Here is a 14,481-nt window from a genome sequence, read left to right on the forward strand (position 1 = left end):
TAGTTCCAAGTCAGGATGGTGTGTGACTTGGAGGGGAACTTGCAGGTGGTGGTGTTCCCATGTATTTGCTGCCCTTGTCCTTCTAGTTGGTAGAGGTTGTGGGTTTGGAAGGTGCTGTCTAAGGAGCCTTGGTGAGTTGCTGCAGTGCATCTTGTAGATGGTACACACTGCTGCCACTGTGCTCACAGTGACTCCTGCTTTCCACACCCTTGCTTGGATTTAATGAGTTTGCTGGCTGCTATTTAACCGGAATATGTACAAACAGACCAAAGATCAAAGTGGAGGTACTTTAAAACTAGCCAACTAATCCAATCAGGTCACTGAGTAACAGGTGAGCTGAAGTGAGAGTCATATTAAAACTGGTTAAACAGAAACAAAGATAGCAATACTTCACTCTGTGCTTAACCCTTTGCTTGCCTAACCATGCATTTCCAAATCCATCACCAATATAAATTAAAAGCAAAATACTGCGGATGCTGGAAATCTGAAATAAAAACAAGAAATGCTGGAAATACTCAGCAGGTCTGGCAGCATCTGTGGAGAGAGAAGCAGAGTTAATGTTTCAGGTCAGTGACTATCACTATTATGTCTGCTTTTCATTTCAAGCCTTCATTCCAAATTGAAACACCTCAGAAAATTCACAGTGTTCAGAGGAGAACAATCTTATTTGAAGATCAGCAATTTTTGATTTGTTCACTGATGTCTGAACTTGCCTCTGCAACCAGATTGTTTGCAACTTTGGTATCCTCGTTAACTGTGATCTGAGCTTCCAATTCCATATCATCACTGTTACTAAAACCTTCTATTTCCGTAACATCGCCCGACTTTGCCCCTGTCTCAGCTCATCTGTTACTGAAACTCTCATTCATGTCTTTGTTACCTCTAGACTTGACTATTCCAATGCACTCCTGGCTGGTCTCCCACATTCTACCCTCTGTAAACTTAAGATCATCCTAAACTCTGCTGCCTCATGTCCTAACTCACACCAAGTCCCATTCCCCTCTCATCCCTCTGCTCGCTGACCGACATTGGCTCCCGGTCTGTCAACACCTCGATTTCAAAATTCTCATCCTTATTTTCAAATCCCTCCATAGCCTTGCCTCTCCCTATCTCTGTAATCTCCTCCAGCCCCCACAACCCTCCAAGATATCTGCTCTCCGCTAATTCTGGGTTCTTGTGCAACCCCGATTTTCTCTCCCTAAACCTCCAAGCCTCTCCACCTCACTTTCCTCCTTTAAGACACTCCTTAAAACCTACCTCCTTGACCATGTCATATTCTGCTTGATTAAGCCATGAAATATGTGTCATGACCAAGTTTGTAAAGCCATCAGCAGCTCATTTTAATTCAGAGACAAATCAAAGTTTGTTTATAGAAGTTACAAGACAGAAATATTCCAAATTTTGAATGTTACAACAGTCAGCTTCGAATGCAGACGTGCACATTCAATGTGAGAATTGATGGAATCGGCATTTATCCCAAGCTGTTTAAAATTAGATTGTTGTGAAATCTTTAACCCCAGCAGCTTGACAAAGCAGCAGGATTGGAAATTCTTACTACATTACATCCATGATGGAGTTTATTAAATCACAGCCTCATGTGATCAGGAACACAAACAAGAAATGTTGGAAATACTCAGCAGGTCTGGCAGCATGTGTGGAGAGAGAAGCAGCGTTGTGCCTAATCGGTAAATGAGATGCTGTTCCTCGAGCTTGCATTGTTGTTCACTGGAACACTGCAGCAAGCCCAGGATAGAGATGTGAGCATGAGAGCAGTGGGGAGTGTTGAAATGGCAAGCAACCGGAAGCTCGGGGTCCTGCTTGCGGACTGAGCGGAGATGTTCCGCAAAGCGGTCACCCAGTCTGCACTTGGTCTCCCCAATGTAGAGGAGACCACACTGTGAGCAGCGAATACAGTATACTACATTGAAAGGAGTACAAGTAAATCGCTGCTTCACCTGAAAGGAATGTTTGGGGCCTGGGATAGTGAGGAGAGAGGAGGTAAATGGGCAGGTATTACACCTCCTGCGATTGCAGGAGAAGGTGCCGTGGGAAGGGGACGAAATGGTGGGGGTAATGGAGGAGCGGACCAGGGTGTCACGGAGGGAACGATCCCTTCGGAATGCTGACGGGAAGGGAGGGGAAGATGCCTTTGGTAGTGGCATCACGCTGGAGGTGGCGGAAATGGTGGAGGATGATCCTTTGAATATGGAGGCTGATGGGGTGGAAAGTGAAGACAAGGGGAACCCTGTCGCAGTTCTGGGAGGGAGGGGAAGGAGTGAGGGTAGAGGTGTGGGAAATGGGCCAGACACGGTTGAGGGCCCTGTCAACCACAGTGTGGGGAATCCTCGGTTGAGGAAAAAGGAAGACATATCAGAAGTGCTGTCATGGAAGGTAGCATCATCAGAGCAGATGCGTCGGAGACGGAGAAACTGGGAGAATGGAATGGAGTCCTTACAGGAGGTAGGGTGTGAAGAAGTGTAGTTGTGGTAGCTGTGGGAGTCGGTGGGCTTATAATGGATATTAGTGAACAGCCTATCCCCAGAGATGGAGACAGAGAAGTCGAGGAAGGGAAGGGAAGTGTCAGAGATGGACCATGTAAAGGTGAGAGAAGGGTGGAAATTAGAAGCAAAATTTATAAAAGTTTTCCAGTTCGGGGCGGGAGCAGGAAACGGCACCGATACAGTCATCAATGTACCGGAAAAAGAGTTGGGGGAGGGGGCCTGAGTAGGACTGGAACAAAGAATGCTCGACATATCCCACAAAAAGACAGGCATAACTAGGACCGATGCGGGTACCCATAGCAACACCTTTTACTTGAAGGAAGTGAGTGGAGTTGAAGGGGAGGTTGTTCAATGTGAGAACAAGTTCAGCCAGGTGGAGGAGGGTGGTGGTGGATGGGGACTGGTTGGGCCTCTGTTCAAGGAAGAAGCGGAGAGCCCTCAAACCGTCCTGGTGGGAGATGGAGGTGCCGAGAGATTGGACGTCCATAGTGAAGAGGAGGCGGTTAGGGCCAGGAAACTGGAAATTGTCAGAATGAGGTAGGGCGTCAGAAGAGTCACGAGAAGAGCTGGCTCCACCATTCAACAAGATCAGGGCTGATCTGATTGTAACCTTAACTGCACATACATGGTCATTGACAATAGAGCAGCTCAAATCAAAATACACCCCTCACCCCCTCACTCATCATCCCTCACCCCATCACTCCTCATCCCTCACCCCCTCATCCCTCCACCCCCTCACTCCACACCCACTCCTCACCCCCTCAACCCCCCACCCCTCAACCCCCCCACCCCTCAACCCCTCACCCATCAACCCCTCACTCCACACCCACTCCTCACCCCTTCACCCCCTCACCCTGCACCCCCCACCCCTCAACCCCTCACCCATCAACCCCTCACTCCTCTCCACCTCACTCCTCTCCTCCTCACTCCACTCCACCTCACTCCTCACTGCTCACCCGTTCACTCATGCCCTCACTCCTTACCTTCACTCTTCACCCCCTCCTCACCCCTCACCTCTCATTCTCATCCCCTCAATCCTCATCTGCTCAATCCTCACCTCACCCCTCTGCTTTCAGCCCTCACTCCCTCACTCCTCATCCCTCACTCATTGCTTCTCTTACAATCTGCAGCCTTTGAAACACGAGCTTAGCGTCAATGAACTAATTTACCTCCATTATCTTATTATTTGTCCCACTCTGTCCACCCTGTGTCCAGATTTCTAATGAAAGAAACACTCTCTGGATTGAGAAACTAATCTGAGAGTGTTTTCACAGTTGGGAGTGTCTCGGTCCCGCTAGGCTGCGCTGACTTTATCCTTTATGTAGTTTGCTGGTGTTTTGTTGATCTTCCTGGTACACCAGCTGCTACTGTGTTTATGGAGTTCAGTGCTGTGCCCGAGCAGTCCATCTGTCTGCCCAGGCAAAGAGTTTGGCACACGAGCCTTTACTTGCTGTTAGGGTGAATATGCGGACACGGTTTACCATGTGCTCCCTCAGTTGCTGCCAGGACAGGGTTCAGCAGCATCATGAACCAGCCATTAGGAGGTCGCATTTGAACAGGAGAAGCCAGGCTTGCAGCTGGCAAAGGTTACAGATAATTTATGTCTCCTCCAGATAATGACGGCATCAATCGGACGACTGGCCCTGTCATCAGTCAGCTCACTGTCTGCTCTGGTGGTTACTGCAAAACAGCAGAGTGACTGGGCACGTGCTCAGTGGAATTTCTCACATATTACTGAGCTGACTGAGAGAGTGAGCCTAACCTGCTTTCAGGATCAGCACTGTTACTAAAACCTATCTCGTAACTTAAATCAAAGGCTTGGAAACCAGGAGAGGCTGTTGTTGAGCAAGGCGTTGTGTTATGGTATGTAATTCTCTGGGATGTGATGTGAAGTTTCTCAGTTACCAGGTGGGAGGTGCAGTGGATTAAGCTGCAGAGAATCTGCCGGCTGTATCTGCATGGGCCTTGTTTACAGGAGCAGCATATTTGCTGAATGGCAGCTTCTAATCTCCAGCTGTTAATTCAGTTCTGGAACTCCACATCTGGAACTAAGTGCATCTTTTCAATTCAGGAACTAATCGCCTGTTTGTGGCAGCATTCGTCTGTTTAATTGGTCTGCTTTCATATCTAATCATTAGTAAAATATGGTTCCAGCTCAGGAACTGTTGGCAGGTTCATGAGCTGCCCAGGAAAAGAGAGAGAGAACAAACCAGAAAATAGATCACTTCTACACGAGGGGGAGGGGCATACAGGGGAGGGGAGGAGAGGGGGTGAGTGGGGGGAAGTATGGAGGTAGGGGAATGGGAGGTTATGGGAGGGAGGGGGATGGGGGTGAGTGAGGTATGGGCAGGGGGGATGAGGGGTATGAGTAGGGGGGATGAGGGGTATGGGCAGGGGGGATGAGGGGTATGGGCAGGGGGGATGAGGGGTATGGGCAGAGGGGATGAGGGGTATGGGCAGAGGGGATGAGGGGTATGGACGGGGGATGAGGGGTATGGTCAGGGGGGATGAGGGGTATGGTCAGGGGGGATGAGGGGTATGGGCAGAGGGGATGAGGGGTATGGGCAGAGGGGATGAGGGGTATGGGCAGAGGGGATGAGGGGTATGGGCAGAAGGGATGAGGGGTATGGGCAGAGGGGATGAGGGGTATGAGCAGGGGGGATGAGGGGTATGGGCAGGGGGGATGAGGGGTATGAGCAGGGGGGATGAGGGGTATGGGCAGAGGGGATGAGGGGTATGGGCAGAGGGGATGAGGGGTATGGGCAGAGGGGATGAGGGGTATGGGCAGAGGGGATGAGGGGTATGAGCAGGGGGGATGAGGGGTATGGGCAGGGGGGATGAGGGGTATGGGCAGAGGGGATGAGGGGTATGGGCAGAGGGGATGAGGGGTATGGGCAGAGGGGATGAGGGGTATGGGCAGGGGGGATGAGGGATATGAGCAGGGGGGATGAGGGGTATGGGCAGAGGGGATGAGGGGTATGGGCAGAGGGGATGAGGGGTATGAGCAGGGGGGATGAGGGGTATGAGCAGGGGGGATGAGGGGTATGGGCAGAGGGGATGAGGGGTATGGGCAGGAGGGATGAGGGGTATGGGCAGAGGGGATGAGGGGTATGAGCAGGGGGGATGAGGGGTATGGGCAGAGGGGATGAGGGGTATGAGCAGGGGGGATGAGGGGTATGGGCAGAGGGGATGAGGGGTATGGGCAGAGGGGATGAGGGGTATGAGCAGGGGGGATGAGGGGTATGGGCAGGAGGGATGAGGGGTATGAGCAGGGGGGATGAGGGGTATGGGCAGGAGGGATGGGGGGGTTATGTGTTCACTAACGTTTGCAGTTTTCAAAAAGTCCCGAGAATTTTGAAAGCTTTTTCTCTTTCGTTCTGACTACTCTCTGGCAAAGGGCAAAGGGTAGCTTGTCACTGGCTTGTTTAATCCTGTCTGGCAATGAAAGTTCACACAGGAGAGAGAAGGAATGTGACGTGTTTGTGATTTGTTGCTAGCATGTTAGGAACGAGTGTGTGCTTGCATTACACTACACAACATGTCACCATAGTAATGCACAATGCCAAAAGCTGAAAACACCAATCCATATGGCTTTATATAAACAGAGAACATCTGCCCTTAAATCTCAGAATCGACCTTACAAATACCTTCTTCACCATCAATCACTCCTGCATTTCCTCCCTCCCCCCATCCCCAGTGAGAGGGGACACAGAGAGAGCATGAGTACAGGGAGGAGCGACACAGCGAGGAGCACACATAGAGTGTGAAAAGACAGCGAGAGGGGATAATAGTCAGAGACTATTTGTGGCACAGAAGAAGCCCATTCGGCCCATCGAGTCCATGCCAGCTGTCCAGGGAGCTATCCAGTCAGCCCCACTCCCCCGCTCGATCCCTGTACCCCTGCACATTTATTTCCTTCAAGTGGCCTTCCGACTTCCCTTTTTATTCTGATGAAGGGTCACTGATCTGAAACGTTAACTCTGTTTCTCTCTCCACAGATGCTGCCAGACCTGCTGAGCATTTCCAGCATTTCTTGTTTTTATTTCAGATTTTCAGCATCTGCAGTCTTTTGCTTTATTCCCTTTGTGGGTTTACAGGGAAAGGGCACACAGTGAGTTGGGGTACAGAATGAGACAGGGTAAACAGGGAGGGGGGTACAGAATGAGACAGGGTAAACAGGGAGGGGGGGTACAGAATGAGACAGGGTAAACAGGGAGGGGGGTACAGAATGAGACAGGGTAAACAGGGAGGGGGGGTACAGAATGAGACAGGGTAAACAGGGAGGGGGGTACAGAATGAGACAGGGTAAACAGGGAGGGGGGGTACAGAATGAGACAGGGTAAACAGGGAGGGGGGGTACACAGATTCTCACACTAGTACCCAGCCCAGTATCACATTAGGCACTGCCACTACACATGGCAGCAAATGTGTGTTTTCAGAAACCTATTGACAGAGTTCACTGTAGAAGAAGATCGGAGAATGTTCCTTGGGATTGGTTCCTGTTATAAACCAGTGCTTACACAGTGACAGAGGAATATTCGCAGACTATTAGAGGTGAAGTCGGAGGTTGTGGGGGTGGGGGGTGGTGCGTGGGGCTGGGAAAATTTGACAAAATGGCAACGGACTGTTCCTGCCTCCTCCCGCTTTTCCTGGGGGTGGGATACATGCAGACAGCAACCCGTCCATCCACGATGAAAAGCCAATTAGTTCATTATGAAGGCAATTAGGGGGCATTTTTGGGAGGCTGTGAAATGTTTCCAGCGGCGCTCGGGACCCCCTCTTTGTCTGCAGCTCATCACAGGAGGTGAGAGCAGAGCTGGAGGTCAGAGCACCATCAGATTGATATGCAGTGGTCATCTTAAAGGACAAAATTGTCGATCCTCAGGATATCCGAAGGCACAAGTTTCCAGTTGTTTTCCTGTCACCTGGAGAGGGATTCACTGGATGGTGCTGGGCTTGAGGAATTTGCTGCTGCTTCTCTCGGCAGAATGGTGTCTCCAGCTTGCACTGGCCTTTCCTTCTCCATTCACCTCGGCAGCACACAGCGTTCACACTGGTTCTGCTGGCCATCCTTCACTGCCACTGCTCTGATGGGTTCTCCTGTGCACATCCTCACGCTGCCCATCGTCACTAATCGGACAGAGCTGCTGGATACTCTTTCTTCTTAACAGGCTTCATCTGCGAAGATGGCACACGCATATCTGGGGTCACAACCTGGAAATCAGCCTGGCTTCAGGCTTGTCATTCGAGTGGGAAATTCAACCCAGAATCTACAGCACTTAAACATGTCATTCAGCCCATCTGCTCCGTGCCTGTGTTTCTGCTTCACATGAGCCTGCTCCCAGCCCTTTCAACTCACTCGATCAACATATCCTTCCATACCTTTCCTCTAGATGTCTTTATCCAGCTTCCTCTTAAATGTATCAATACCATTCACTTCAACCACTTCCTGTGGGAGAGAGTTCTATATTCTCACCAGTCTCTGGGGAAAGAAGTTTCTCCTGAATTCTCTATTGGATTTATTAGTGACTATCTTATGTTTATAGCCCCCTAGTTCTGGTCTCTCCCACAAATGGAAAAATCTTTTCTGCATCAACCCTATCAAAGAGCAAAGAACAGTACAGCACAGGAACAGGCCATTCGGCCCTCCAAGCCTGCACTGATCTCGATGCCTGCCTAAACTAACACCTTCTGCACTATCAAACCCTTTCATAATCTTAAGACCTCTATCAGGTCACCCCTCAGTCTTCTCTTTTCTGTAGTAAAAAGCCCCATCCTATCAAATCTTTTCTGTTAGGCATAACCTCTCAGTTCTGTTATCCTTTTAAATATTTTTTGCACCTTCTCCAGTGCCTCTATAATATGGAGACCAGGACTGTTGACAATACTTCCAAGGTCAACATAACTTTTCTACTTTTCAATTCTAAATCTCGAGTCATGAACTCTAGTGCTTTCTTTGCTTTTTTGAAAAGTAGCCTTATTAACTGACGCCACTTTTTTTAGTGATTTATATCTGTATCCTCGATCCCTTAGTCCCTCTAACGCATTTAGACAACTTATTTTGCAAGGAGTATGTAGCTTTCCCATTTTGAAATTGTACTTCCTGTTTCCCGAGTCCAAAGCGTTAATGTAAATCATCAACAACAGTGATCCCAGCACGGATCCTTGTGGAACCACACTTCCCACCTTTTGCCAAACCGAGTAACTGCTTTAACTCCTTCTCTCTGTTTTCTAACTTGTAGTCAGTTTGCTATCCATTCTGACACTTGTCCCCTGACTCCACATGTTCTGACCTTAGTCATGAGGCTATCATGCGGCACCTTGTTAAAGGATATCCAAATATATTACATCTACTGCATTACCCATATCTACCCTGTTACTTCTTCAAAAATTTAATAAGCTTACTTGAGTATAACTTTCCCTTTTAGAATCTGTGCTGACAACTTTATTATATCTTCACTTTCTACATGTTTTTCTATTTCATCTTTGAGTAAGGATTTCATTCTTTTTCCTCCCACTGTTGTTAACCTAATAGCTCTATCGTTCCCTGAAGTCCATCTCCTTTTAAATATAGGAATCACAGTGAAATAAAATTGATTTCTAGCAAATTCTGTGCCTGAGAGAAACCACTTCTGCTTTTTAAATTAACAATTCCTTGAGTCCTTGTGGCCACACTCAGCTGATTGATGTCTCACACTTTATATCATGTGAGCAAGTCCCAAGACTGTTCCCAAGGTACAGGAACTTCTGTCTGGCACAGCCAGTATTTCACAGTATCTCGTCTCTGTTTGATTACAGCTTACAGGCCCTGTTAGTTGATGTTGTGAACAGCAAGTTATGGACAGATGTCAAGAAATATTTCTTTACATAGAAGGGGAGTGAAAACAAGAACCAGGAAGGTAGGGCCGGGGGTCAGGGGGTTGATGTCAGAAACTGGCCTCATTGAAGAAATGACTAGAAGTCATTATGGGAACGAGATGGACTGGGATTCTGGAATGAAAGTGAATGAGTTGGATCTCTGAACCCACCCTGTTCATATCAAAGCCTCTGAGCACTTTGAGTGTTTATGTGGAGAAGACAGTGAGTACGAGTGAGTACGAACCATGGATCAAATTCTCATCAAAGTTAGCCCAGGATTAATCTGTATTAGTGATTTCAAGCAGTATTTTGGGGATAATGTCTAAGAGTTAGGGCGTATAACATTAAATTATTAGTACTTTTAACAAGCAGTATTTGATCTGTTTCTTGTTGAAATTTGAATTCCTGGTCCAGTTTTCTTTGTCTTTATTTTGTGTGGCAATCTGAAGATTTCACCAGCTGAAAGTTATAATCATTTATTCCTTTTCCTTCAGGTCTTGTTAAACATGGCCGTGGCTGGGCAGCCATTGCCAAGATGGTGAGTTCCAAGACTGAGGCTCAGTGTAAAAATTTCTACTTTAACTACAAAAGACGCCACAATCTGGATGCCCTTCTACAGCAACACAGACTGAGAATGGTAAGGAATGAAAACAGCAAAGGATCGGAATTATGCCCAGGCACTCCCACCTCTATCTGCCTTCAAACCCTGAGCTGGAAAATCAAATGTTGAAAAAGGGAAGAGTCGATGAGGTTTTAGCAGAAGTCCAGTTGTGTTATATATTGTAAGTTGGATGTAACTCACAGGCGAGGTCTCAGCTACAGTTTGTCACAGGAACATAGGAGCAGGAGTAGGCTATTCAGCCTGTCGAGCCTGCTCCCCTATTCAATTAGATCATGGCTGATCATCTACCTCAACGCCACTTTCCCGTGTTCTCCCTATATCCCTAAATGTTAATAATATCCAGATATCTATTGATTTCTGTCTTGAACATGCTCAATGACTGAGCCTTCACAGCCCTCTGAGGAGAGAATTCCACAGATTCACCACCCTCTGAGTAAAGAAATTCCTCCTCATCTCAGTCTTAAATGGCCTACCCGTTATTCTGAGACTGTGTCCCCTGGTTCGAGACTCACCAGCCAGGTGAAACATCCTATCCACATCTATCCTGTCACACCCGGTAAGAATTTTGTAAGCTTCAGTGAGATCACCTCTCATTCTTCGAAACTCAGGCCCTGTTTCCTCAATCTCTCCTCATAGGATAATCCCAGGGATTAGTCTGGTGAACCTCCCTCTTTAGCAAGTATATCCTTCCTTACATGAGGAGACTAAAACTATACACAGTACTCCAGGTGTGGTCTCACCAAGGCTCTATACAATTTTTTTTTATTCGTTCGTGGGATGTGGGTGTCACAGGCTAGGCCAGCATTTATTGCCCATCCCTAATTGCCCTTGAGAAGGTGGTGGTGAGCTGCCTTCTAGAACCGCTGCAATCCTTGGGGTATAGGTACACCTACAGTGCTGTAAGGAAGGGAGTTCCAGGATTTTGACCCTGCAACAGTGAACATCCCAATTAGGAGCAGGAGGAGGCCACTCGACCCTTCAAACCTGCTCCGCATTTAACAAGATCTTGGCTGATCTGATTGTAACCTCAACTCCACATTCCTGTCTACCCCCGATCACCTTTCACCCCTTTGTTTAACAAGAATCTATCTACCTCTCTGCCTTAAAAATATTCAAACACTCTGCTTCCTTTTGAGGAAGAGAATTCCAAAGACTAACGACCCTCTGAGAGAAAACGTTTCTCCTCATCTCTGTCTTAAATACGTGACCCCTTTTTTAAAATAGTGACCCTAGTTCTAGATTCTCCCACAGGAGGAAACATCCTTTCCACATCCACCCTGTCAAGACCCCTCAGAGTCTTACATGTTTCAATCAAGTCAACATCAGGCAACATAGCCTTCCGGTCTCTCGCTCTCGGTTGCAGAGAATGGTGTCTCTCCCCCTGACTATACGGTTCCCTACTACCACTACATTCCTATTTACTCCCTCCTCTTCAATAGCTTCCTGTACCCTGGTGCCATGGTCAGTTTACTCATCCACTCTGCAGCCCCCACGCTCAAGCTGAATGAACTCTCAGCAGGCAACTTCACATCATTCTGGATTCACACTAGCTCTAGTTTAACACCACTCAGAGCCCAGCAGATCTCGAGAAAATTCTTCCGTTTCATTGTTAAACCGTGCAATGTTAACCCAAAGGTTAACCGTCCCGTCAGTTTTTGATGTTTTTATATGTAATGTTACGACTGAGTTGGGGGGAGTGCACTGTCTTTATTAGTTCCACTTCTCCACAGGTCACAACATATATTTAAATGTTTACCCAGTTACCAAAAGGGTCAATCATAGACTCTACTCTTTATCCCTGAATTAAATACACCAACCAGGTTTCACAAAATTATCAGTTTATTAGAAAACAAGACATAACCAGTAACGAAGCAAAGCAATGACACACAGATTGAAATATGAAAGTTCCTTTCTCCTTAGCCCCTCACACACACACACAGGTTAACCAGAAAAATTGAGATTTTTTCCTTTAGAGCTCTGTAACAAAAAAAGACAAAAAAGAATACTTTGGCCAAATACTTGCTAATTCTTGAAGAAAAAAGAGACGATATGGTAAGATCTCACATGTCCCTTTTTTGGTTTGGTGTCCCAAATACGTGTAGACAGCTGTCACTGGGATCTTTCTCTGGAGCATTTGTTTAGGCAGCATTGAGGATTTATCCGGCAGGTTTTTCCAGCGTCTCAGGAGAAATGCGGCCACAGGGGTTTCAAGCAGGCCTTTCAGGACGAATGTAGAATCAATTTCTCTTCCTTATACTCACTTCTAAGAGCTTCTCAAAGAGATGGAAAAACTGGCAGGTTTTTCAAAGAGATGGAAAAGCCTGAGCTGGGATGACTGTTCAGTTCGCTGGTTTTCTCCAACTGACTGTCCAAAGTAAAACCAAAACAATATCTCAAGAGTCAAGCCTCCTGACCCCTATAAATCCTGACCTGTCACTTCTCTGTAAACATCTCCTCTAAGTCAAAAAGCCCTGCTGGGTAATTATCTGAAGACAGGTGACTTCCAGTAAGGGTTGTTTACAAACCAAGTCTAAAAGACCTTACAATGACCTCTTTTTTAAAAACAAACAAGAAGTCCAGCATCTATGGAATCCTTTATTCAGTTTTAAAACGCACGTCCTCAAAATTTAACAAAAAGTGGAAGTACTTTAATTACAGTAACCAGATGTTGAACGGCAATGAGCTGTTTCCTTGGCCAGGGAGCAATGCACAACTTACAGTATAACTTGGTCCTACTCCCACAAGCAGATGCTAGAACATCTAATATCATGTTCTGATTGAATTGTGGAACCCTCTGAAGAATGATTGACAGGAGCTGATGCTGAGACCTGGCTGGCTTCTTAGGCACCAGCATTCTGACCACTACACGTTAACATGGCAACAGGAGGAGGCCCTTCAGCCTGTACCGCAACCCCATCTACCCACCTTTGCTGCATATTTCTTAATACGCTACCCAACAAATATCGATTCATCTCAGTTTGAAATTTTCAACTGACCCCCAGCCTCAGCTATGTTTTCAGGGGAGAGAGTTCCAGATTTGGACAGCAGCTGATGGTAAGGAGTCTGCATTTCCCACTTACACATCTAGACACAGCTTTAATTTTTTACTTGTTCCATTACCATCTCCATTTACCTTGAACCAATATCCCCTTTTGCAATTTAATCTCTCCTGCCCTTTATCCTATCACAGACCTTCCCTTTTGTTCTTTCCTCCCCCCTCCCTACTTGCTATAATCTGTTACATCTTTAACTTTTTCCAGTTCTGATGAAAGGTCACAGATCTGACCTTGGAGACAGGAATGGAGACGTTGAGGTGGTGGGGGGGGGTGGTGGTGGAATCAAAATGGCAAATGGTCTCATGCCTGACGTTTAGATTTTAGATTTTTTTTTAGATTTAGTGATACAGCACTGAAACAGGCCCTTCGGCCCACCGAGTCTGTGCCGACCATTAAACACCCTTTTATACTAATCCTACACTAATCTCATATTCCTACCACATCCCCACCTGTCCCTATATTTCCCTACCACCTACCTATACTCGGGTCAATTTATAATGGCCAATTTACCTATCAACCTGCAAGTCTTTGGCTGTGGGAGGAAACCGGAGCACCCGGAGGAAACCCACGCAGACACAGGGAGAACTTGCAAACTCCACACAGGCAGTACCCAGAATTGAACCCAGGTCGCTGGAGCTGTGAGGCTGCGGTGCTAACCACTGCGCCACTGTGCCACCCCGTTGCTCGGGCCTCTGCTGTCTTGTCCACAGTGGGAAGGCTGAGGCACATTGAGGCCCTTAAGTGGCCAGTTAATGGGAAGACAGCACCAGGTGAGACCTGGCGGCCTCTTAGCGGCGTTCGGGGGCCCCCCACCCTCACTAAAAGCCCCCCCACACTGTCGTTGGGTCCTGACAGGCCTCCTGCAATTCCGGTAGTGGCCACTGCCTCGATTGGCCGACAGCTTTGGAGGCAGAAGCTCATCCTTTAAAGGGACGGCATCCCCGACAGTGGGCAGTTAATGGGCTGCCCACCATGAAATTGCAACGGGGGTCCAACAGAGCACTGAGGCACGGTCTCCCCCCATTTTCTGGCCTGCCGTCAGGGCCCCCATTGCCGGAATAAAATCTGACCTGGTTAACTCTGTTTTCTCTCAGATGCTGCCTGACCTGCTGAGTGTTTCCAGTATTTTACACAGTAACAGGCCATTTAGTCGAACCAGTCCATGACGCGTTTATGTTCTCGAGGCTCTTCCCATCGTTCCTCATCTCACCCCATCACCATTTCCTTCTAGTCCTCTCTCCCTCATCTATTTCTCCAGCTTCCCCCTTAAATGCATCGATACTATTCACCTCAACCACTCCCTGTGGTAGCGAGTTCCACATTCTCACCACTCTCTGTTGGATATCTTGGTGAATATCTTGTATGTATGACCCCTAGTTTTGCTCTTCTCCACAAGTGAGAACACTTTGTGTTTATATTTCACTCAGAGCTACTGTTGGTGATG

At 47.5% G+C, this 14,481-nt stretch overlaps 1 protein-coding gene across 1 annotated transcript in view; it reads left to right on the forward strand.

The window, feature by feature from the left end:
- The window catches only part of ncor2 (nuclear receptor corepressor 2), a 446,529-nt gene that overhangs the window by 288,403 nt on the left and 143,645 nt on the right, over positions 1–14,481 (forward strand). Inside the window, exon 20 of the mRNA XM_068055641.1 lies at positions 9,854–9,996. Coding sequence (XP_067911742.1) covers positions 9,854–9,996 — 143 coding nt within the window. The remainder of the gene's footprint in view (positions 1–9,853; positions 9,997–14,481) is intronic.

The sequence above is a fragment of the Heterodontus francisci genome, chromosome 23 (genome assembly GCF_036365525.1).
Source record: "Heterodontus francisci isolate sHetFra1 chromosome 23, sHetFra1.hap1, whole genome shotgun sequence".
Lineage (NCBI taxonomy): Eukaryota > Metazoa > Chordata > Chondrichthyes > Heterodontiformes > Heterodontidae > Heterodontus > Heterodontus francisci.